At 47.7% G+C, this 26,124-nt stretch overlaps 2 protein-coding genes across 7 annotated transcripts; both read right to left on the minus strand.

Annotated features, from left to right (window-relative positions):
* Positions 1-12,091: 12,091 nt before the first annotated feature.
* On the minus strand, positions 12,092-17,834 carry LOC123072837 (pentatricopeptide repeat-containing protein At4g39530). 3 transcript variants are annotated; one of them, XM_044496499.1, is made up of 5 exons: positions 15,244-17,834; positions 14,726-15,093; positions 13,877-14,024; positions 13,421-13,593; positions 12,092-12,607 (listed from the first exon to the last, which is right to left on the minus strand). In XM_044496499.1, the coding sequence occupies exon 1, from the start codon at positions 17,731-17,733 to the stop codon at positions 15,478-15,480; it is 2,256 nt and encodes a 751-aa protein (XP_044352434.1). In that variant the 5' UTR covers positions 17,734-17,834; the 3' UTR covers positions 12,092-12,607; positions 13,421-13,593; positions 13,877-14,024; positions 14,726-15,093; positions 15,244-15,477. The 3 variants fall into 3 exon arrangements, with proteins under 3 accessions (XP_044352434.1, XP_044352433.1, XP_044352435.1); XM_044496498.1 differs by having other exon boundaries at positions 14,726-15,158; XM_044496500.1 differs by lacking the exon at positions 14,726-15,093 and having other exon boundaries at positions 12,093-12,607.
* A 277-nt stretch (positions 17,835-18,111) lies between these two features.
* LOC123072839 (telomere-binding protein 1) lies at positions 18,112-22,894 on the minus strand. Of its 4 annotated transcripts, none has more exons than XM_044496501.1 (11): positions 22,739-22,894; positions 21,890-21,963; positions 21,425-21,569; positions 20,531-21,332; positions 20,249-20,380; positions 20,033-20,095; positions 19,869-19,948; positions 19,350-19,594; positions 18,879-19,190; positions 18,718-18,781; positions 18,112-18,585 (listed from the first exon to the last, which is right to left on the minus strand). In XM_044496501.1, the coding sequence occupies exons 3-11, from the start codon at positions 21,503-21,505 to the stop codon at positions 18,409-18,411; spliced, it is 1,956 nt and encodes a 651-aa protein (XP_044352436.1). In that variant the 5' UTR covers positions 21,506-21,569; positions 21,890-21,963; positions 22,739-22,894; the 3' UTR covers positions 18,112-18,408. The 4 variants fall into 4 exon arrangements, with proteins under 4 accessions (XP_044352436.1, XP_044352437.1, XP_044352439.1 ...); XM_044496502.1 differs by having other exon boundaries at positions 21,792-21,963; positions 22,739-22,884; XM_044496504.1 differs by lacking the exon at positions 20,033-20,095.
* Positions 22,895-26,124: the final 3,230 nt, after the last annotated feature.

Consider the following 26,124-nt stretch of genomic DNA (forward strand, 5'->3'; position numbering starts at 1 on the left):
CCGTAGTAGTCCTCGTAGAAGTCACCTCCATAGCCTGGAAGCTCAACATGATCATCTGGAAACAGACGGTCTCGCGGAGCTTGTGGACCATAGGGGCTAGGATGAGGCCTTGGACCAACAGACGGTGGCCTGCGGGGACCGCGAGGTGGGGTGATGCCTCCTACATCACGCCAAACCATCACGTCTGGCAGAGCAGATCTCACAGGATAGAGATCGCGCATATCTGAACATCCAGCTTGCACCGCCGGTGCGAACCGAGTCAAAGTGGCCCAGTGGTCAGCACGGGTGTTGAAGAGCTCTAACCTTAAGGCCCGATTTTCACGGTCCTTATCCTCGAGCATCTCAGCAGTGGTGCGGGTCCGTGAATCCTCCTGAGTGGGGTCAGCATAGATAGCCTGGAGATACCCTTGTGCTCCCGGAAGTGATCCTGGCATATACCGGAAATCAGAGTCCCAAAATATACCAGACCTGACTCGCATAATGGTCATCATAGAGTAGGCGGCGTCCTGCACAGCCATCTCAATGGTAACCCCGAGTCCATAAGAGCAGTGAAGAGGCTCGGTGGATCCAGGATAAGATGGAAATATCCTGACAGTGCAGAGATACTGGCTTTGATTAAAATCTCAGAATTGCTCTTCGACCGTGTACTCAGGATACCAGCGGTATCCAGCCTCAGTCATTACCCTGACCAACTTGGCAGTATGGCCGGGTACATCTAGGCATCGAGTCAGGCGAACCACTTGATTGAGGTCGCGAGTGGCCATCTGAAAGCACAATCATAATGCAAGGGCATTAGAATTTCTAGCGAAATTTCGGCAGCATAACAGCTGTAAATGCTCAAGAAGGATTTTGAGACATTTGACAAAGGATTACATACACACTCATCATCATCATATCAAAGTTCTGAATCCATTCTAACAACATAATGTGGTAGTAGCACTGAACTAGGCTTGTATCCATCAAACTTATAAGGTACTACTGATTAGTAACACGTGATCCTGATAGAGAGAATAGGTCCTAATTCCTTAACCCCCGGTGGAAGAATGGACTGACTCAGATCAGAATGTCATAAGATAAAGGAGTAAAAAGAGCCTTACGTTCCATCCCACAAACAATTCCCCTACATATAACTAAAGAATTTCTAGACTCAACATCGACCAGTTTGGCTTGGAGAACCTACAGGCAGTCCGGCTCTGATGCCAACCCTGTCAGGACCCCGACTCGATGTCACATCGATCTAGCCGGTAACACCTCATATCCCTTTGCGGCCTCACGCACGGTATCCCCACGGGTGTCGCCTTACCTTTGCCCGGGACCGTTTGCGCCTTTTGGCTCACGTATATGATAGTGTCGCTAGCATCCATATGATAAGGAGCCCGGGCTGACATGACTAGTCGTAAACCCAAAGTGGCACAGACTTACAGGGACAGGCATCCATGACCCAGCTTCGAACGTGTCGGTCATCAGCAAGTGGGTCCGGGCTGTAGCACGGGGCTAGCAGGACTCCGGTAAACCGGGCTGTAGCGGGCTAACAGGACTCCGGTACTCAAAGCGTGACATTTCCCCGAAGGGACAGACACAGGAACGAAGAAGGACACATGCCGGCCAGCCTAGGTGTTCCAGAGCAGTAGCAAGCTACCATGGCTCAGCGGTAACACTAGGAGACATTTCCCGGTAAGAGAGGCTACTAAAGATAAACAACTAGATAGTCAGATCCCACACATACCAAGCATTTCAATCATACACACAATATGCTCGATATGTGCAAATACAACGAGGCATCACAACATGACTCTACGACACAAGTACTTTATTTAAGGCTCAGGGAGCCATACATAACATACACAAAGGTACGGGTCTCACGACCCAACATACAAGTCATACAGTCATACAAACCAGCAGCGGAAGTAACTTGTCTGAGTACAGACAACTAGTAAAATAAAAGAGGCTTGGGAAGCCTAGCTATACTACAAGGTCCTTCACAAGCTCAGGGTCACCACCTGGGTCTTTAGCCTACTCGTTGATGTCAATGTCTACATAGAACCCATCAGAAGGGGTTGCAGCATCTTCTGTAAAAATGTAAATTATAGCAACATGAGTACAAAGGTACTCAGCAAGACTTACATCAGATCCTACATACATGCTTAGTATCAAGAAGGGTTGGTGGAGTTATTGCAGCAAGCCAGCTTTGACTCTTGGCTAGGCTATCCTACGATACTCCAACTTGAAATGGTTTTGCGCACACGAGTCCACTACTCACCACTTCAATACACTACCGAGGATCCACCTCCGTCTTCCTACGGAAGAGCCATCCTCGGCACTCACACTTATCTTGAGGCTTTTAACAGTTTCCATTTACTTGTCTATGAACTGTATAGGCAACCAAGTAGTCCTTTACCGCGGACGCGGCTATTCGAATAGATTATGATAACCCTGCAGGGGTGTACTTCTTCATACATGTTTCCACCACTTAGGGTCTGCACACGACATGTGCTCGGCAGACTTCAAGCGAAAGCCGACGTGGGTGTAGACCACGACCTACCTAAACACTTAAGCCTCTAGTCCAGGTTTATCGCCTATTCAGGTTCCATCCGCAGGGAGTCCGGCCGGGGTTTCCCATACGGCCCCGAACGATGTGAACAGGGTTCCCGAGATACCTAACGGGTATTCGGTACACCCGGCCACGTACCTACCGCATCACAGCCCACCCCTACGGTCAGCGCTGTCCACGGCCTCCAGTAGGCTACAAACACCAGAAACTACTTGCAACTCCTGGACAGAGAGCTAGGGTGAATAAGAAGTCGAGCGGGGTCATATTTCAGGGCCCAATGCATGGTAGTAGCTGTATCTTAAATCACGCATACAGATCTCAGTGCTTAAGGTCGGCTTCAATGAAACAACCCACCATGTACTCCTACATGGCCTCTCATCGATACCTTTACCAAATCGTGTTCACCACACCACTCTCATTACCGACATAATCATTTCACTCTAGCCCATCACCCAGATGAACCAGACCTGACACGACTCTAAGCATAGCAGGCATAGCAAGGTAGGAACAACACATACATATGGCTCAATCAACTCCTACACATGCTAGTGGGTTTCATCTAGTTATTGTGGCAATGACAGGTCATGCAGAGGAAATGGGTTCAACTACCGTAGCACACAGCAGTTTGAATCGCGTTGTCTTAATGCAGTAAAAGAGAGCAGGAGCGAGAACATGGGATTGTATCGATATGATCAAATGGTTGGTTGCTTGCCTGATGGTTCGATGCACTGATACGGTTCTTCGTTAGGGTAATCACGGTACTCCTCGGAGGCAGAACCTGTCACAAAGGACACCGATACACAACCATCACCAAACAATGTGCAACAATATGATGCATGCATGAAACATGGCAATATGAGTGTGTTGGGCTAATGCAACTAAAACCAGAAGGGTTTGAGCAAATTTGAATCAAGGATTCAAATTTCAAATTCAAATATGGCCTTTTAAAGTGCTTTTCCTTGTTCTGCTTAAAACTTCAATTTAACTTGTTTGATCATGCATGAAAATAGTACAGATGGATAGATTGGATTTTTCTGATCATTTTTCATATATAATTTGTCCAATTTGGAGTTACAGAATAAAAGTTATGAATTTTTGAAGTTTAAATAATATTCTGGAATTTCCTGATTTAAATTAAATCCAGAAATTATAGTTATTGCGCCAGCATGACGTCATCATGACGTCAGTGGTCAACTGCGGCTGGCTGAGGTCAAACCTGACGTGTGGGGCCCACACGTAAGTGACAGGGGGGTTAAACAGGGTTAAATTAATCCTAATTACTAATTAGTGGCGCTGGGGCCCACTGGTCAGTGTCAGGGGGTTAACTAACAGTGGTTAGCGTTAATCCTAATTAGCTACAGGGCTGGGCCCACCTGTCAGGGACTCAGGGGGGTTCCTGCCGTGGTCAAGGTGGGTCAAACCCACCGGCGACGTGACGCCGGCGAGGCCCGAGACGGCGGCGCGATGCGGAATCGCGCTACAGGGCACGGGCGAGGCCGTTCTTGGGCTCGTTGGAGAGCTCTTGCTCCCGCGCGTCGAACGGTGGTGGTGGCCGAGCCTGGGGTGGCCGGTACCGTCGACGGCGAGCTCGTGAGCGGCGGCCGGAGTTCGGGTGCGGTCGGAGTCGGCGTTGCAGGGTGTTTGGAGAGGCGTTGGTGCGTGCTGCGTGCTCCTAGTGAGGCGTGGAGCACGATAGTGTGCTCGGTTGGGCGCTATGGTGACCGTGGCCACGACGGCGACATCGCCGGCGGCATGGAGCTCTCGGCCAAGGTGGGGCTAGGGCCTAGAGGTCGAAAGAGACCCAGGAAGAAGGGGGAAACGACTCGGGGGCTCACCGCGGTTGCAGTGGGCGTCGAAGCGGGCTCGGAGACGCGCTGGAGACGGCGAATTCGTCGGCGATGATGGTCGGAGCCCGAAGAGGGGAACGGCGACGTGGCGGCGATGCAGGGCTTCCGGGGGCCCGTGGAGCGGTGGGGAAGAAGAGGGGGTTGTGGCGGAGCTTCTGAGCTAGTCGGGGGAGCGAGGGGTGGCCGGAGATGGCTGCTATGGCGAACGGCGGCGACGGTGGTGTTCGGCCGTGTGAGGGAGAGAGCGAGGGAGAGGAGGGGAGAGCCGGGGAGAGTGAGAGAGAGCAGGGGGGAGGCGTGGCGTCGTCCAGGGGCATCGAGGCGAGGAGGGGAGGGCAGGCAGGCAGGGAGAGAGGTGGCGTGGCGCGGTGGCGCGCGCGCGCGCCGGCCACACTCCCCTCCCTCTGTCGGGACGAAGACGACAGAGGAGGGAGGCGGGCTGGGCCGCCTGCTGGCTGGGCCGGCCAGCTGGATGGGCTGCACAGTGGAGGAGCCCAGGTAAGCTTCTCCCTTTTATTTTTTTCTGTTTTCTAATTTCTGACATTTGTTTTGATTTAAATAATATATTAAATCATTTATTTAACTTATGCCAATTTTTGCAGGGGCTAGATATATTATTCCAGAGCTCCTTTAGAATTGGCATAATATTTGGACCATATTTCATATATATAGAAATATATTTCCAATGCAAATATTTATGCATTAATTCCAAATGCCCAAAATAAATGTCCATGAGTCACTAAAAATATTGGTTTGATTTTTATCTCTGTCCAATATTTTCAGAGATCAACATGAGCATTTTCTTGGACCCTTTTGGAGAAATTTTTATTTGGGTCATTTTCAAAATGATTCTCAGGGTTTCACAGATCCCCATTTCAAGTTAAATGGAATTTTAAACATGATGCACACATTCTAATGCATGACTAGCTAGGGTGTGACACTGGCAGCGGCAGTCTGCAGGGCAAGGCCGTCGTCGTCGTCGCCGCCGCGGCGATTGGATTCAGGAACGGGAAAGATCTGGCTGGATGGAACTAGACCTTTCCGCGAAGGGGGTTTTCTTTGAAGTACAAAATATACAGGGCCTAAATGCGAAATGTACTGTCAAAGAGGCTGGAATCCCACCTCACCGTATCTGTACCATGCGTCCAGCATCCAATGGCCCAGGATGCTGGATCGCACGATCGCAGCTCAAGTAGCGATCCTATACTAGTCGTGCCCAGTACATTGTAAGGAGTAGCTCTAAGCAATTGCAGAGGCAAAAAAACGTGAGGAATTCCATTCCATGGTTGAGCAGGTGGCACTCGTTGTACACTCAAAAGTCTTCGTCTCTCGCTTTTTGTGCCTCTGATGTGACCCACATGGTCCATGAAGACGTCTTTATGTTGTGAATCGGAGACTCCTGAATTTCTGACATGTGAGGTAGTAACAAATATAGTTGTGCACGCATGAGATCGATCAAGAGAGCTTTGCGGTTGGGTTGACCAAGTGAGATATAGGATTAGTGTCAAAGTGGATACTTATGTGTAGCTAGCTAAAAAATTTGCCCAATCACATTTTGAGATCAATTAAAATCACATGTTGTTATGGTGGATCATCCAAGAACAATCGCAACACCAAGGCATTGTAGATAGTAATTTGTGCATGAAACCAAGGGATTCCTCCAACCTATTATTGGTGGTCAAGCTTCAGGGTACCATCTCATAAAGGATATTCACGTGATTAGCTGTACAAACCGCAAGAGACCCATGCCACATCTCTGGTGGTCCCACCCACAGAAATAGTTTGACTTCCATTTTGACATACTTTAACGGTGTCTTGCAGCATATGAACCATAGCTAAGCTAACTTGACATTGTTGAGATTTGTGGGCAAATAGTAATGTTAAAACACAAGAATTTTTATATACCATACACCCAGTGCTTGAACCGGAGAAATCAACTAAGTTTGGTTGGTATACCTATGTAGAGGTTACATACTTGCTAAACATATTTTTAATTAGTACTCCCTCCGTTCCAAAATAGATGATCCAACTTTGTACTAACTTTAGTATAAAGCTGAGTCATCTATTTTGGAACGGAGGGAGTACAACATGTTCTTCGCGGTCTGTTACAAAGTTGGCGTTCATAAAAAATGCAATGCAGTGCATTTAATGATAATTGTTAGTATGATCTTAACGTGTATAACAGGGATGAAAGAAATTGAACTCTATAACAATCAATAGACGTAGGAGTGGCTAAATAAAAATATGGGCAACAACAATACTAAATATGTAAACTATGTGATAAATCTACGCAGTTACGCAGTTAAGCACTAGTTTTATAACTATTAAAATGATACATACACTTATGAAACATTGAAAAAATGCTAGCTAATCAACACATCCTTGTTTCGATACCAGTAAGGTTGAGATTTATTTGCACAAAGGAGTGAAAACAATTGTTGTGTCGCTGGTAGTTGTGGGCAATCAACCTTTGCACAGACAATTTCTGATGCTTACTCTAAGCTTTAACCAACCTAGCTTATTCTTTTTGAAATATAATTGTTTACTTACGATCTTGTGTTCGTCCTTATAACAAAGTGGGCTTTGTAGCCTATTTGGTATATCTTGACCTTATTATTGCTCCCCCCCCCCCCCCCCCGCGCGTTTATGCTTTCACATAACATGCATAAAATAAAAATATATTTATCCTCTCAAAATGCTATTCATCACCTAGGGTGCAAAATAAGTTATTTCTCATTTGAGGGTTTTTCTTACGTCGTTGCATTAAGAATTTACGCTTGGTATACAAATATTTACGTTCATACTAATTCATTACGCAAATCGGCATAAGAAAATCAAAATGTAAGCCCGAAGACCATTGTTATGTATATTGTATACTATGCTTTTACGTAACACAAAATAATTTTATAGCCGATATATATTTCCTTACATTCTCGTCACTTTCGACGTAAGACAAAATTTACGAGGAGTACAATATATTGTGCAGTGATGTAAAAATAGAGGGGGCAAAGAACCCTAACTCCTAACTCCTGAGCTGCTGACGCGTGGATGTCATTTGGTCCCGGTTGGTGTTACCAACCGGGACTAAAAGCCCTCCTGCCTGGGCTCGCCGCAGCGGCCACGTGGAGCACCATCTGTCCCGGTTCGTAAGCGAGCCAGGACTAAAGGCGTTTGGCTTTAGTCTCGACCCTTTAGTCCCGGTTCTAGAACCAGAGCTAATGGGCCTCTGGAACCAGGACAAATGGGCCATTTTCTACTACTGTAGCCCCCTCCCCCCCCCCCCCCCCCCCCCCCCACACACACACACACACGCCGACTTTTTCCTCTGACCAAGCCCCACCACTACCACCCAGCACCGTCATCGACCACCGCCCCCACCCTAAACCCTAGGATACTGGGGCAGCCATCCGGCGAGCACCTTCCTTCTCCTTCCTCCCCTCTGGACTTCCTCAGGCGGATTTCTGGGAATCTCAAATTCGACTGGCCCATTAGCTAAAAGTCAGTCAATTGAGCGAACCAACATGTGGTTAGATGGTAGAGGGACAGAGGTATTTCCAGCCCACAAGGGTTCAAGTCCTGGTGCTCGCATTATTTCTAAATTTATTTCAGGATTTCGGCGATGCGCTTTGAGTGGGAGGAGACGTTCCCGTCGACGACGAGGCGCCTACGGTGACTTCGTAAATCTAAAGATGATATGCCAACTCAGTCTCTCGAAGGCGCTCATAGGGGTAGGGTGCACATGTGTGAGTTCATAGGGGTGAGTGTATGCGTATATGTATGGCGCTTGCGTCTGTAATGTGTTAAAAAAAGTCAGTCGATTGACGTCTAGCTAACGTGAGAAAGAAAAGCGATATGAAGGGGGCGATTTGTTTGCCTTCGTGCAGGAGTAGGACTCGGTTACCAAATAAACCCCACGCTTCAGCGGCAGAATCCAACAAAAGAACCCTAGTACCACGATGGACTCGTAAACGGGCGTGATCGAACAATAGTCTCGTGAACGGGCTTGATAGATGTCGACGCAGACGGCCGCCGCCGCGTGCGACGAGCGGGAAAACAAGCGCGCGAATACGGCGAGCCAATGCTGGTCGGCCACTTACCCCGAAGACCTCCTCGTCCTCGTCTACAGCAAGATCGCCTCCCCACGCGGCCGCACTTGCTTCGCCTCCGTCTGCCGGTCATGGCGCGCCGCCGCGCGCGCGGCACCACCTGTGCCGATGCTCCCGTGGCTGCTCCTCCCGCCTCAAGACGGCACCGCGATGCAGGATCTTTGCTGCCTCGAGGATGGTGCCCTCATGCGCTTAAAGGTCCCCCAGATCATCGGCGGCCATGACGGCGGCTGGGTCGCCGTGCCCGTATCAGGTCGTCTGGGTAGGATCGTCAACCTTTTCTCCGGCGCCGAGGTGGTGCTCGACGAGAAGAAGGCGACGATAGCCTGCCCGAGCCCGGACCATGCCCCAGGCACGCAGGTGGCCATCTCAAGAGTCGTCTTCTCCGCGCCGCCAACCTCGCCCCGATGTATCCTTGCCGCCGTAACACAAAATTGTGGCGTCGCGCTCTGCAGAGTTGGTTGTCCGAACAGCCGCTGGACGGTACAAGGATGCCATAGTAAGAACAGAGAGCTTGTCGACATCGCGTTTTGCAATGGTGAGCTCTATGGCCTATACAAAAAGAGGAAACTGGTAAAGTTTGACATTCATGTCGATGAGAAGGATGGTGCCCCAATGGTCACCGCGGAACACCGGCTCGTCATGCAAGGGATCGACCGCACCATCGGTACCGACGACGACTATTGGGACAGTACTAGTTACATCTTTAATCTAGAGGGCGAGCTTGCGATGGCGTTGAAGGCCCGATGGTTGCCAAACATCCCGCCTTTCTTCAAGGTGTTCAAGCTTGTTGACATCCACATCCACATGGGTAAACGCAAGACACATTACAAGGACGAGTGACATCCACATCGAGGTCATAAGCTTGGATGACCATGCATTGTTTTTGGGGAAGTCGTTCTCTAAGGCGGTGCATGTGCCAGCGAAAATGTGCGGCGGCGTAGAGGGAAACCGCATCTATTACTCGCATCATTGTTGGTTAGGAAGAAACACCGTCCTCCCTAGTGACAAGGTATTCTTGAAAATCTCAAACGGCAGCAGCAGCATGACATGCTACAAGGAAGACGACTCGAAGATAGCCATCACCGATGATGATGATGACGTGAAGAGGATCATCTCGGTAGGATACTTCACACAGGGTGGGTCACATGGTGGCTTGTGGATTTTCCCTCCAGATTTGCAGCTACTCTAGACTGTGATATTAGCGCATTAAACTGTCTATAAGAGATATCATGTACGTACTACTTATATCTAGAAAGTAGGAGAAAAGAAGAATATAAGGCATATATATATAACAAGGTTATATGCCATTTTTGTAGGCAGACAGTAGTCTTATAGATGAGTAAATTGCACAAAACCATCACTTTGAAGGCAAGGTTTGCGAAAACCACTACAATACATTTTTTTGGCAGAAAACACCATGTCTTCAGTAATCTTTTTGCAAAAACCACTGATCGGCGGATCGGCTCAGTTAAGTGAGTTTATGACAGGTGGGGCCCGTTTTTTTGCCTACGTGGCATGACTTTTTGTGCCAGGTAGATTTTAATCTAAAATTACAAACTAGACACTAGAATTTACATAGACACCCCTAAATCAAAAACGAAAAAGCAATTAGCCCCCGCTTCGACCACCCGGGGTCGGGATGTGGCCAGGGCGAAGCAAAGGAGCGCGGCGACCTGGCGGCCGGGCGCTGGCGAAGCCGGCCGCACGGACAGAGCCTGGGCGACGCGGGAGGGAGCCGGCAGCCGGCGGTGGAGCAGGCGGCCACGGGCGCACCCGGCGGGCGCGGCGCGCGGAGGCGGAGCCGGGCTGGCCGGGGAACCGGTCACGCGGGCAGGCGGACGCCTGCGAAGGGCGCGGACAAGGGGCTCGGCCCGGGTGGAGCCGGCGTGCAGGAGGCGGCAGCGGCAAGCCGGACGGCGCGGGACGCGGAGCCGGCGCGGAGCAGAGGCGACGCTCACGGGCCGGGATGCGGGCGCGAGCTGGTCTGGGGACGTTGGAGGCCGATTTGACCGGATCCGGTGACGGGCGACGACGCCGGCGACCTGCATCCTGGGGAGGGAGCGGTGGTGGCCTGCATCCTGCGGAGGGAGGCAGTGGCGGCTTGTGTCCTGCTGTGGGAGGCAACGGCTGCGGCCGTGGAGGTAGAGGCGGCGGCCCACGTCCTGCGTAGGGAGCGTCGGGCATGCTAGTCGGCTGCGGAGCCCATGGGGAGGGTCTGGGCTGCATGGGGGAAAAAGTTGAGGGACTTTTTTGCTTTAAACCCAAACCATTACGCCACGTAAGCAAAAACAGGAACCCATCTGTCATAAACGCGCTCAAACGACTGTAATCCGCCAATCAGTGGTTTTTGCAAAAAGATTACTGAAGACATGGTGTTTTCTGCAAAAAAAAAATGTATTGTAGTGGTTTTCGCAAACCTTGCCTTTAAAGTGGTGGTTTTGTGCAATTTACTCCTTATAGATGGATGGAAAAGATTCAATGAGTAGCTCTTTTCTTGTGGGAGCATGATGAAGGTCTGATATATTTTGGTAGGAAGCAAGAAGTTTAGACAACTGATACCAAATACCAGGTCAAAATCTATGTACTCTTACCAACATGTGGTATAATGTACCTGAATTTTATTTGTTTCGAAAGGCATGGAAAAGGAAATATGCGGAGTTGGCACTTTACATAACATAAGGTCATATAACATTAATTGTACTTAACACCTTTACCGTTGTACAAATTGGCGCCTGAATGTCTTGTTTTGGAGGGTCATCTCAACGTTGCCGAAGTATCTAGTGAAAATGTCAATTCAATGAAAATTTGAAATACTATCCTCGTAGGCATTCGGATCGCGAGCGTATGGTACAGACCAGAGCTGGGATTCCCACCAGCCACTTAACCACAGTTTTCCCAAAAAAAAACAATAATTAGCTGAAGCGAAACATTTGGGAACTATCCCCTTCCTACTTTTTCTCCAGCAGCGAGGGCGACCTGGAGGCCACGGCGACTGATTGCGGCGCGGCTCCCCTAGCGACAGCGACTCAGAGGCAGCGGCAGCGGCAGCGCCCAACGCAACCACGACCCAGCACAACGAACGACCGGACGGCCATGGTGATGCCCACGATCGGCGGTGACCTCCGCGACCCGGTGCTGCACCCACATGTGAGGGAGACCAAGCAACCGCAGCGCTGCATCCATGCGATGGCGACCCAGCGGCTTGCTTGCCCTTGAAAACTGCTCCATGTGATATACTTTGCTGATGTTTAACCGAGAAATTGCCGAGTATTTTGCATCCAGAAATCTGGACCTTAACTCTTCACTGATTCAGCCGATGTAGTAAAGAGTTAAGATGACTTACACACCTAGACGGAGGGAGTAACTTTATTTTGTTATTTATCGATGTCGATGAAGCCGGCGACTGGTATAATTATTGTGATCTATAGGAGGCACCAGATAAGAACAACACGCAAGAGATATGTTCCTGTCAAAAGAAAGATTTTTCTATCCTTTTAAGATCCAATAGCACCATCTATGCCTTCAATTGATGGAAGTATATATGTCTCATGCCAGCAGGACCAATATGGCATATTTTGAGGGCCTCGCTATTTTTTCATTGTTGAAATGCTTAACCGCAATTTTAGGATGCACAGCATAATTAGTACTTTCATTCTTTATTGCCTTCATTCTTAGACACATTGTTGTCTAGATTGCGCTCCGGCAGTGTCAAACTGCAAAGGTACAATCTCACAGGCATCTTTTATAGAAGTACTCATGACATGATGGTGTAGGTTTCTTTGTCAGTTTGCATGACATCAACATAAAGTGATGTACTGGCTTACAATTTTAGTTTCATTATTAGCAAGAACATAGGATTAATACAGTCTATGCGCGTTTAGATGTTGGTATCATGTGGTGCTGTGTTGCTACTGATGGCAGGCAGTTAATCTTGCACGGGCAGTTTATGAAGCATTCTCCGAGATTTTGCAAGCACAGCTTATCCTTTTGACAGCAGAATGGCTGGCCTAGGACCTGGTGCACGTCCTTGTAACAAGGGGGTCGGACTACGTGGCTTACTTTCATCTTCCTGTTGATCTACTTGTTGCTTATGCCTTCACCTAGCATGCATAAGAGAAGGAATTAAAAGACTTTATCCTCTCAACTTACAAAAGAAAAAAGGTGTATAGCATATATATGTGCACCTAGAATTTTGTTTTCTGGTTAAGAAAACCCGATACAGTCAATAACAAAACGAACTTTCATTTGTTAATTACCATATGTGTATCCAAGATGGGCAAAACACACCACTAGAATTACACAAAGTATCACAAACCCTTGGACACTGTTCCTCATATACTTGGCCATCATTGCTGAGGACGGAGGTAATGTGAGACTGACGAGTGTATGACCATCAAATGCTCCATGGTTCATATATATAGGAAAAGCTTGTTGACATTCACACGGCAGTTATAGAAAATATTAACGTTTGGAGTTAAGGCTTGTCTAAACGCCCCATTTAAGTTACGCTACTAAAGACGGCTGATGCGTTTTCATTTCTTTCATGAAAACTGATGTCTTATCATAATGTCTAAGTTTAGTGACATTTAATTGATAGCTAAAAACTACAGTTGCTGGTAAAAAAAAAGAACAGAAAAGCGACAGTATATATAAGCACACCACATAGTTTTGGAACACCAGCCAAGGAACCACAGTAGATTACCATAGGGAGTTGGGAGCATAGGTCACAGCTGCTGCATAAACTAACTCGCTAGAAATGCATCTACTGTATGAGTAATTAACCCGAACAGAGCAAAATACTATGTATACAATTAACAGATAATGCAGTACAAGGCGAGGTTAACTTGTAATTACCAAGTGACCACCCAAGAAATAGCTACAGATGCCAATCCAAGAAGAGTGAAAGAACTCACTGCAGCCAAAAGGGCAGACCCCAGGGCAGCTACAGATGGCACAAAATGGACTTTGCTTCTGAACCATTCAGCTATAGGCAGAAGACCGAAAATTATAGCTTTCTTCCCATGCTCCTTGTCCAGTTGTCTGAATACATGTAACCACTCGTACTCAGCATATCAATCCCCATATGCTTCAGGTATACAAAATCAGAAGAAAAAAAGAGTCAACCAAAGTGAGGGTTATGAACATAAAGAAAGAAAGAGGGAAATCTCAAAGTTTGATTCATATGGGGAATACACAGTGACAAAAGGGTCAAACAGAGCTACTGGGTTGGAGTAAAAGCAGATAAGGCATCCGAAGGCAGTCAATTTCTATTTCTTTTTTTTTTTTTGAGGAAAAAATTGGCACAGCAGTTGCAGCTGAGAGAAAGAAACACGTAAAAGTGTGATGAAAGGATTGTCATGGATGCAGACCTGCATTAGAAAATTTACACAACTCAGCCGCAGCAAGCTGGATAGATTCTTTTTTGTTTCACCCACAAAAAGAAATTCCTTTCTGTTTCACTGAACATAAATGCTCAATCTATTCTTCACTTTTTCTGCAAGTTTCTCCTCGCTTTTCCTGCAGTGGTACGTAAATATACAGTATAACCACACTGACTGTCGAATGGATAGCAGGTATGAACACACAAAAATTGCAGGACAGGTCTGCTAACAGATCATGAACAGGTAAAAAAATACAGCAAACTGTACAACAATTCCAGAAACAACATGTGGTGTGTTTTTTTTCACCTTGCTACGCTGCTGAGGGGCTTATCATATTACATAATCTGCGAGCAGCTTCTATCGTCAGTACAGCCAAGAATACATGCCAGCAATATACTGAACCTCAAGCAAAATCTCCATATGCACCACAGTTTCAGTGTTATGTTGTGGCAATATAGGTGAAGTCTAACACAAAAGAGTATTTTTTTTTTATCGATTGTCACTGCCCTCAAATGACGAGTTAGACCAACAAACGCATGATCATGAGCACTTCTATGATGTGGTCTTGCTTTTCCAGATTCCAATTATACAACTGCGGCTTTCTAGTCAAGACCAACATACAAGGCGGAGATCCAAGAAAGAGCAACTCAATCAAAGATTATTTTCTTTGCTGAAAACTAATTTTCTCTCTTCCCCTCTCCTTCCCCATTTTACATTCCAAATCAAATTCTCTCTTTTTTGTGTGTCTAGCTCAGAAAAGATACCCGTTGAGTTGAATGAGATTTACAGCATGATGATGAAGGACTCTACTTGTCACGAAATTATTTAAGAAAGTACCTGTTTGGATTGGAATGTGGGCAGAAGGTCATGCTGTAGTTGGTGTGGTTGCAAGCGAACGTGGAGATGGTGTCCTCGTAACTGGAGCAGAGCTCACAGGGGGCAGCGCTTATTGTGATCGACATGGCAGGGGCATGTAGTAGCCGTCGACGAGGCTGACATCGCCAAAGTCCATCCAGCCATCGCCATCAAGGATGAACTCTGTGAGCATGCTGGCTCAGACGACGTGGCACTCGACCTCGCTGGAGCCGCAGTCTAGTAGAAAAGGACCATGTGGTACCCTCCAGCGCGCCTTTATCTTATTAGATAGATAAATAGCAACTTCTAATACACTTTTTCAGGAACAAGTTCACCTGAATCAGAGCACGCTAATGTTCCAGTATTATTGGCTAGTTAAGCAGTAGTTAATATTATCCAATGAAAAATCATTTTCCTGTACAGAAGATTCAAGTTTCCCTTTTTCTCTTAGAAACAAGAAGGTTCAAATTACTGCAAGGAAAATATTGTATTCTTGTTACCTCATGAGTAGCTAACAACACTGAACCTTCAAATCAGAGTTAAGCATGGCTATGTGCAGTGCCTGGGTGCATTTGTCAAGCCCACAGTGAACATGCGCGGTCGGAAATTTTGCATTTGACCTGATCAAGTCATTCCAACTCTGGTCTCTTTCAGTAAGTAGTACCTAGCCAGATAGTCAGTCATTGGACAAGCTGTTGTATCACTTCTGCCTCTGTGTGTTCTCGTCCTCTCCTTCACCAGCTATATCCTGCTTCCTTCACAACGCCAGCACAGTCCATCCCCTGTCTCAACTTCTGTGCATCAGACCACAGTCCTTTAGAGGCATAAATATTCGACATAAGAACAGAGGGGCCACTGTCCATAGGATCCGCCAAGAGTGCCATTTCAGCGGCATACGTCCCGATTTCAACATTACCAAACAGATGGCAGGCACTCAGCAAGCTCCTCCAAACAACCGCAGCTGGTTCAATCGGCATCCTTTCGATAAACTCCTTGGCAGCATGCAGTTTGCCTGCACGACCAAAAAGGTTGACCACAGAAGCATAGTGCTCGGTGCCCGGTTCAACCGTGTATTTGGTGTTCATGGAGTTAAAATACTGTAAGCCTTCATCCACAAGGCCTCCATGAGCACATGCTGACAACACAGCGACAAATGTCACATAGTTCGGCTCTACTCCAGCCCCTCCCATCATCCCAAAAGCACGAAGAGCTTCCTCGGCATGACCGTGCTGCGCATATGTCGAAATCATCGAGTTCCAACAGATGACGTCCTTTCCCGATGTTGACTCAAACAACTGCCGTCCTTCTTCGATGAAGCCACACTTTGCATACATGTCCATGAGAGCATTTGAAACATGGGGGTCACTGTCTGCACCTTCTTTGATGATCTGGGCATGGAACTGCTGTCCATGAGACATGCTTGCCAGAGCACTTGCCACAGTCACCAGTGCAACAAACGTGAACTCATTAGGTGTTAGCCCGGAGACGCGAAGCTGGGTAAAGAGCTTCACAGCCTCTTCCCCTCGCTCATTCTGCGCAAGGCCAAAAATCATAGCATTCCAGATTACCATGTCCCTGTTGTGCATCAGGCTGAACACAACTTTGGCATCGTCCACAAGGGAAAACTTTGAATAGACATCGATCAGAGCACTCCCTGCATATAGGTCCAACGAAGTTCCTGATTTGACGATGAGACTGTGAATCTGCTTGCTCAGTTCAAGGTCAGACCGAGACGACGACACCCCAAGCAGCGAAACAAATGTCAGTAGGCTTGGCTTTAGTGAGCAATATCTCATCTTACTGAATATTTCGACTGCTCCTGTAAGGTCACCCAGCCTTGCGTATCCTTCGATCATTGCATTGTAAGAAATCGCATCATCTTCTGCCAAGGCTTCGAATACTGCTCTCGCTTCTGCTAGATGCTCGCATTTAGCATACATGTCAATCAGAGCATTCTTGACATATTCATCGGACTCTAGATCAGCCTTTATGGCGTGGGCATGTACCTGCCTTCCTTGCCATACCGCTGCCGAAGAGCCACACGAGTTCAAGATGCTTGTGCAGGCGAAAACATCCGGCTGCAACCCAGCCCGGCTCAGCTGCCAGAACATGGACATGGCTTCAGCATCGAGCGAATTCTGCATGTAGCCAGCGATCATCGTCGTCCACGACACAAGATTGCGGTTCTCCATGGAATCAAACAGCCGGCGAGCCAACGAGAGCCTGGAGCACTTACAGTACAGATCGATCAGCGCGTTGGTCACCGACGCATCTGACTCCGCCGCTGTCCGGTACGCGTAGGCGTGTATCTGCCTGCCGCCCTCTACAAACCCAAGCGCAGAGCAGGCGCTGGCGGCGCTCGCCAGCACAAACCGGTCGGGCCGGACGCCGTCGAGCCCCATCTTCCCAAACAGCTCCAATGCAACCCTGGCCTGCCCAGCCTGAGAGTACCCCGTGATCACCGCGGTCCAGGTGACCGGGTTCCTCACCGGGAGGGCGTCGAAGACCGACATCGCCGCGTCGATGCGGCCAGCCTTGGCGTACAGGTTGACCAGCGCGGTCCCGACGAAGACGTTGGCGTCCAGGCCGAGCTTGGCGGTGACGCCGTGCACCTGCTCGCCGAAGCGGGCCGCCCTCGACTGCGCGCAGGCCCTGAGGGCGCTGGCGAGCAGGAACTCGTTGGGCGGCTCGCCGCCGGCGCCCCGGAAGGCGGCGAAGAGGGCGAGCGCGTCGTCCTCGCGGCCGTGCTGCGCGTACATGGAGATGGCGGAGCCCCAGGAGACGAGGTTCCGGCTCGGCATACCGTCGAACAGGGCGCGGGCGTCCCCGAGGCGGCCGAGCTTGGAGTAGCCGCGTAGGAGGAGGTTGGCGAGGAAGAGGTCCGGGAGGAGGCCCGAGACGACGGCGACGGCGTGCGCCGGCGGGAGGACGCGGCGGAGGCGGTCGCCGGCGAGGCATGAGAGGAGCAGCTGGGCGAGGCTCCCGCCCATGCGCCGCCGCCGGCTCGGGAGAGAGGGCAGAGGACTGGTAACTGCTGGGTGTTGTTGGGCTAATGGGCCTCCTCTACTGGGCTAGCTAGTTCAGCCTGGCCTCAGCAACAAAAATATAGCCCTCGCTCCAAAAAAAAATAGTTGGGACAGTATAACACATTTTTTCTCACAAAAAAACTCCTCTTAATTTTAGTTTTTTACTAGCAACTACCATTTCCTAAGAAAATGTACTAGTAGAAATTACCAAGTCCATCCACTCAAGGAAAAATAATAATCCAATCTTTCCGAAGGAAAAAAATAATACAATTTCTATCAAGAAAAAAGAGCATCAATGCAAGACAGTGATAATAATTAATTTAATGAGAAAATGTGCAAGAATTGGAATTGTGAACTGTTTTTATATGAACATCTGGTAAATATTGAAACATTCCAAACAGTTTATAAAATCATTTACAAAGGGGCCGTCGAGACCAGGCGTTTAGGTTCTCTTATTAACCGACAGAGGAAAGAGAGCGCCTGGCCTGAGCAGCAAACAGAGAAGAAGAAGAAGAGGAAAATAAAATGACCTGTGAGTTTTGGAATAAATACAGAAAATTAGTCAACCTCCTTTAAACATTTTTTTTACAGAGTATCAGTTTTTTTCCTCTCTATGCAGGCAAGGCAAGATGTGTTCCTTCAGCAGCTGGAGGAGCAGCCCTGTCCTGAAGCCTTGCCTGATATCACCTGCTGCTGCTGCTGGGACCAGTAGGCCTGCGCCGCTAGCACGCGGTCGAGCAGCCCCTGCGGCACCGGCTCGCCCCGCCTCTGCTGCGGGGATATGCTCGCCGTGTGCACCAGGGTCTTCCACTTGTCCTGGTTCATTCACACATTTTAGCACATTTAAAAATCCTAATTGTTCACAATCTATGTTAAACAGAAAGAATTTTTTTTTAAAAGCAATGCAATGCAATAGCAGCCGTTTTTAGGCTGTGGTTACTGAATTACCTTGAGATCGACATAGGTCCTATGATCAGTATTGTCGAACGCGAGCATTTTAACGTCCCTCCACCTGAACAAAGCAGACCAAGGGGCCGACATATGAGAACATGTTTGCGGCAATGACCTTGTGTCAATACTCAATAGAGAGAAAACATTTGGGCACGAACCTTCCTGTTCCAAGCTGTTCGACGGCTTCCACTAGCGCCTCCACCTCAGGCAAGGAGAAGGGCCTCCTTATGCGCCTTTGCCCAATAGCCGGCCGCTTCGACTTGCAAACAGGCACAATGGCTAGAGCCTCTGAGCTTGGAGACGCAACCGGAACAATGGCTTGTGAGCTAGCAGATGCTTCGTGAGCGGTCGTTTCGAAAAGGGAATGAACAGAACCATGCTCGCTCTGAACACGGTGTGGAGAAGCCTGCACGCGCTGCTGGCTGTTATAACCGGCCTTGGCCTCAGAAAAAGGCTCTTCACACTTCACCCTGCAAACCATGGAATACCACACCAATCAATGGTCTTCAGATTTGGTTTATGCTCCAGAGCGTACATAATATAGAAACTGTCAGATGCATCTTGACAATTGTCTTCCTAAACCAAAACTAGCATATAAAGACACAAGAAACAACTTCATTATGCCTTACATGGCTAATGGTTTCATGGCATCTGCACCATGAAAATCCATTTCCTCTGGTATTCTGACCCCGGGGGAAGAGTTTTGCCCAGCTTCACATTCCAGTGTGAAGTCTATGTTTTCTAGATTTTCTCCGTGGCAAATTCTAGCTTGACGAAGTGTCTTGTTGTCATCTTGAATACTCTTTCCTTGGAGAAGCACACCGACCCGGAGGCCACTTTCAATTATACTAGTAACAACGTCCATTACAGTTCTCTGTAGAGAAAGTGAAGAATATTAACGGGGAACAATTAAAACTGTCATGAGGGGACGAATTTCACTGTGTAATGAATTTGTTCTGTTGCTTAAATTTAGAAATCGACTCAGCAATTACAGAAAGTAACTTGTGCATTCCTTAATTATGTACAGAACTATGGAGAACAGAGTACAAAACAGAGTTCAAAGAAGAACTGTTGCAGATTTCACCAATCACAGTTCGCAATGCAATACCACCAACCAGTTTACTTCTAGAAGCCGGTATAGCATTTACCTTCAATGAACCAACTGTTGCATTTTCAGGGATCTCGATGAACAGTTCCGGGATGGTGAATGACTTGATCCTTAGCTTAACTGGAAAAGGAGAAAATAGATATATGATAAGCTCTCTCTTGCTGACGAAGTATGTAATGAATCTATTATATCCAAAAAATATACCATTGTAGTCCTCAGATCCACATAATGGATTTTGACCTTCCACAGAAAATGATGCCCCGCTAGCTGAAATGGCAAGCGGCATTTTCTTTTAGGAAGTATACCAAAATAAGGATTGAGGCTATCAGATGGCATATAGAAGGCAAGTTTCAATGACTCTGTGCAATGTACCAATCGTATCACCGTACGAGGTAAACGTGAATTGGTGACGCAGCATACCTTCAGTTAGAATCCCTTTAGCAGAAGATGGTGTAAAATGACGGCGCACTGGCTTTTGTCTCTTGAACATTGCTCTTTGTACTCTTTGGCGTGTGGTGGATATCTTTTTTCCACATAAATTTAGCTTGCTACCTAGTTGAACAAAAAAAAAAACAATAGCCCGTATTTAGTCCAATTCCTGTGATATTTAGTTAGTCCCATAATAATGGTGGTGGAAAAATGTGGCAACTACGAAGCCTGTGGAGAAGCGAAAGGTTAACTTTGTGATGAGGATTGCCATACCTTTATTGGACATCTCTCCACACATCTTATTACGAGCTGCCTTCCTTATCTTGGAGGCGAACATTTTCCTTATCCTGCTATTGCCTGCATACTGTGGCATATAGCTTTTATTATTTCCGGCGGTGCATGGATGAGTGCACCCGGAAGAATTTTCGTCATCATCTCTATCTGCAGCATGCCTCGCTTCAGCATGGCACAAGTGGGAGGTGTTGCGGTCCTTGTCATGGATGCACAAAGGCACTCCTGAGCTACTGTCAGAGCTAACCAATGCAGGAGGCCTGCCATCCAAATCCACAGAGCTAACCAAACTGTACAAGGCTGTGGTGTCACCGTCCAGAGGTCGCTGCACCTGCACTTGATTAGTAGCCTCTAGCGACCGTGAAGATCCACACTCTGGAATTCCGCCAACACCATGGGCACGGTTACATGACTTTGTACAACTAAACACCGAGTCCCTAACCAACATGTTTGGTTTCACGGTTAGTGACTCTAATACTGGGTCAGTACCATTTCGTGTCGACGAGTTTTCTGCCAAGCAGATGTTAGGTTGCCTAGGAGAGGCACACACACCACCAGAACCCGCTATACAGTTCTCCACGGCCATGCTTTTGAGCGGCGGAACATCATCACACTTTTCAGCTTTAACTGATTTCCTTTTTCTGGCATAGGTCAAAGCTGCTGCTGCATTGATGCCAGGAGCATTAGATGAATTCTCATGATCCACTAACAGGGTTCCTGCGACGGTCGCGAGCAAATCAAACGGGGACATCTCGTCTTTCTTCCTCCTGGCCGAGCGTTTCCCCTGAATCACCACCGGTCGTTAATACATAATATCCAACACGCAAATTGCGGGGGTTCATGGCAGGTAGTACAGGGTATCGAATGCGTATGTACCCGAGCAGAGCTTGGGACGCGCGGCATGGCGGGAACCTGGTGGCCGCGAGATCCATAATCCAGCCTCTTCCGCACCACCATGTCTTGATCTCACTCCAAAGGACGGCTTTCGCAGGCGGCAATCGGGCACATATATAAGCTTTATCTGCAACAAACGTATCGAATTGAGTGAGGATTCCAGCTAATGATTGCTCAAACAGCAAAGCTGGAACTGCTTGGCCCCAACCAGAGCAAAGAGACTAACAAACAATTCTGGAATGAGCGGAAATATCAAATTTCGCCTTTCGTCGAATCCCAGTAAAGCGATAATAATACTGTATAACATGTTTTGTGTATGTATGTATGTATGCCAACAGGGCAGGGCAACCTGAAGCCGGGTGGATTGATGGAGGAGGAGGAGTTGCCATAGCCATAGCCATAGTAGGGGAAGAAAGCGGTGGAGGTTTTATAGGGGAGTGAGATCACCTCCAAGGAGCATCTGAAACGAGTCACCCAAGATTGATTATGAGCACCTGCCCAGGAATCCTTTTCATCGGTTTCTGCAAAACAAATACTACTTAGAAATCAAAGGCAGAGCAAGCACAAATCTGCCCATGAATTGAAACAAAAAGATTATGTTTATTATGCACGGAGGCGCACCAAGGAAGCCAAATTCTGAATCAAAAGGCAAGGCAAGTCGTTGTGCAGATCCAGAAATAAAAAACTGCATCGGAAGAACCGAATTCTGAATCGGGAAAACCCCCATAAATCCCAGCCGCATCGAACAAGGGGGGAGCCTGAGCAGAGTCCCGATTGAGGAGAGCGGCGGCAATCTATTGCGGCGACTGGGAAGAATCGGAGAGACGAACACGGAACATCCAAGAACACCGTGAAATTCAACTCGGGGGGAAAAAGTCTGAAATGGCAAGAACCGATGTGTGTGCCCGCATCGGCACGCAACAACGGGGCCGAGCGAATCCGGCGGGGTTAAGAAGCAAGCGCCCGCCGGCCATGGCCGGGAGGGAGGGAATCGGGCCCCAGAAAACCAAATCGCGGAGCATAATTCGACCGGCTCTCGCCGAATCCGGGCACAAACCGAATCCCGCCGAGCCCGCCCAAATCCGGCGGAACCCCGAAGGACGGCGCCCCCCCGGCCCGCGCCAACCGGACCAGGGGAGGATCCGGGAAGAAGAACCCCGCTGGGAGAAGACGACCGGCGAAAAAGAGAGAGAAGAAACGGCAGAAATCTCGGGGCTTCCCCGCTGCTCTAGCCGGATCTCCAGCGGCGGCATGGATGGATGGATGGATGGATGGATGCATCGGGTAGGCACGTACCCTTGCGGTTTCCGTCGTGGATCGGCGGAACGAACTGCTTCCTCCCCGACAACTGGGTCTGTCGCTTAAACCCTCGGCTATCCTCTCGCCGGTTCCTTCCTTCCTCCTTTATACCACCACCGTCCACACCCACTCCCCCATCCCCCCCTCCGGTTCTCCGCTCCGCCCGCCCGAACCGCTCCCCTGCTTTTTCCTTCCGGTCGCATCAAAATGTTCAGAATCAGGGGCAGTAGATGCAAGGAGCAGTTGCAGTAACGAAAAAGCTCCCATTTTTAACTGCTAAAACTGCTCCAACAAGTTTTGGTTCTGATTAGTGCTACTTTCAAGTTAAGTGCGTGCTCACCCAGACCCAGTTGTTAACTCCTGCTTCACAGTATTACTGTATGTATGTATGTATGTATGTTCAGTGGGCGCCACCATTTGCTTAATTACTCTAGCCTGGTCTCTAGGTGATGTGATACGCTGGGCTTGTCTGTGGTATGTGATCCAGATCTACATTTGGCTCCCCTTATCCTCCCTTTTAATTGGTTGTAATTTTTTTGATTAGTCTAAGCTCACTCAGATCAGATCTGACGGCGATGATGTGTCGCATGCATGTAGGCTGATGTCATGTGGGGCTCCATGTTTAAATAAAATTAGCAAGATGAAAAGGGGGGGACTGTTGCACTGCAGTGCTAATTAGGCCAGGGGTTGGCTTGGTTGTTCAGTGTGTGATAACCACCTATGGTAGGCCTAACCTGCTGATGGGTATGTCTCCTCTGGTGCACTATGCCTAGCTCACTCATGAATCCCAATTCTTTCCATACTGTAACTAAATGTGGGCAGTTTGCCATGAAACTTTGCTTTTCTTTTACTTTCATCTTTTCATCTGTGTATGTGGAGTATAGAGTAGTACACATGATGCAATATTTAAGATCAATCTTGTTTAATTCTTGTTTTACTTGTTAACAGAAAAGGTCTGCTTAAAGTTGTCTTGCGCATTAGTGCATGGGACAAAAGCGCTCTGCTGATCAGACATTATCATATATATACCCCTGTTTTGTAAGGCTATTAAGATCCAAGATTTGCCAGAGCCATATCATTAACTAACTAACGCGAGCCAGACAAAACCGGTGTTTGCATAAGAAGATCCAGCGCCATTAATCTACGGCATTAGGTGTCAAAGCGGCACTTAGGGATCACAAATCGCCGAGCACAATGCGGGCTTTGGTTTTGACAACAGAAAAGTTGGTCAGCAGCCAATCACAAAAAACAGATCTTAATAGCTATAACATCTTTTTTTCTTGAGTCCATGCATTTTCTTGAGCAAAGCAACAGCTTTCTTGTGCTCCACTTGAGCAAGTGCACACAGCGCCTTGTTGGTGAGGAAGGGTGGCGCATCGCTTTCCAAGCAACGAATCTATCTCCCTAATAATGTATGGGTTTCTCCATGAATAAATAGTTATATAGAATGTGCGTGCCTGTGGTCAAGTGTTTTTTTGATTTTTTGTAGGCATCTTATTGAGAATCACATACTTGTGCTGGACTCCCTTTGTCCCATAATATAAGAGCGTTTTGGACACTACACTAGGGTAAAAAGACACTCATATATTATGAGACGGAGGGAGTCACTGGTGGAAAAAGGGCCTTTGGTCGCGGTTCGCAACTGCCATTAGTCGCGGTTGCGCAACCGCGACCGAACGGGCGCGACTAAAGGCCCCCCCCCCTTTAGTCGCGGTTGCTTAAGAACCGCGACTAAAGGCCCGTCCACGTGGGCGCCAGGTGGCCGTCGGGGCGGAGGACCTTTAGTCGCGGTTCTTCTGGCCAACCGCGACTAAAGGCCGCCGCAGGTTTAGGGTTTTAGCCCCCCCCCCCCCTTAAACCTGTTTTCTGTTTAATTTGTATTGTTTTATTTCTTTTGTGCTTTATTTTAATTTTGAAGGAGTTTCATATATTCTACGGTACTACATACATGCATATGAATGTACAATTTCAAATAAATTTGAAATTAGAACCAAAAAGAATTCAAGAGGAATATACAATATATATTCAATATCATCGGATGACCATATACAATTTTGAACAAGTTTCCATACATGATTTAATGCATATAAAGTTCTACGTCCTCGTAATAGTGTTCTCCTTTAGGATGGAGGACTTCCCTGCTGAACCATCCAGCTAGTTCCTCTTGAAGTGGTCGGAAGCGAGCTTCTGGACTAAGCATCCACCGGAGGTTATTCCTCTGAGCATTGGTATCACTCGGAACCCGCTCAGAGGTGTATCTCCGGATCATCTCACAGACATAGTATCCACATAGATTGGTCTCCGGTGGCTGAATATCCCCAGCATTCTTAGCCTTTAACATTTTGAATTCTAGCTCTTTTTTGAATTCACCGACCTTTGTATCTACGAACCGTCTCCAAACCCTACGAGGCAAAGAAAATTAAATGAACAAGAGAGTTATTAATTAGTTACTTGATATTAGGAAATGAACGAAATAGGCCGATCGATATAGAGCGCAAATGAATGAAATAATTACTTCTGCAGCATTCTTCTCATGCCGCCCCAAAGCTTTGGATCCATATTCACAGAGTCGTGGACGAGACATTCTGAGGTGTTAACTTTAATTACTAGCAGAATCCAGTGGAACCTGCGGACACGATACATGCACAGTACGTCATGCATAACTCATCGATTAGCCGGCCACATACCATGCATGGAGTAAACAAAAGAGAATATGCTCAAGATAGAAACACTCACTCAAAATGGTAAGGAAATAGAATATCACTTTTGAGTTCCTGCTTTGTAAGAAACTGCCACAGGTCTGCCTCCACGTCGGCGGGGTAACGCTCCAACACATGTCCATTAACGATGTGTGGGTCAATGAACCCAACATCATGGATGTTCCTTACTCTGCATTCCTTAATCTTCATTCTGCATGTATAATAGCGGACACAACAATATAGTTAGGACATATATATAGTGCAGGCAATATGAACGAGATGGGGTAGAAATTAATAAATCACTTACAGAACGTAGCAACTGATGATAGATTTATCGAGCTCGCGCAGATTGAAAAGCTGGAACAATTCACTCAGTTCAATTTGTACATAGTAATGTTTGAAGTGATGCTCATGTCTAACTTCCGCATAAATATATTCTTTGGCGTTTTTATTTTTTATGTAACCCTTGTACCATTTCAGCAGACCTTTCATTTGTGGAGGTAGATCCTTTTCCTGCGCAGGCTCGACGAGAGGCACATTCTTGACATATGTAATTACTACCTCCTTCACTGGCGCCTCATCAAGGCCTAACAGTTCACGAAGAGTAATACCTAAGTTGGCCGCTTGTTCTCTGGCACTCGTTACAGTCAATCCCTGTGCTGCCGCAGCTTGTATGATCTCGGG

Source organism: Triticum aestivum, chromosome 3B, assembly GCF_018294505.1.
Source record: "Triticum aestivum cultivar Chinese Spring chromosome 3B, IWGSC CS RefSeq v2.1, whole genome shotgun sequence".
NCBI classification, from domain to species: Eukaryota; Viridiplantae; Streptophyta; class Magnoliopsida; order Poales; family Poaceae; genus Triticum; species Triticum aestivum.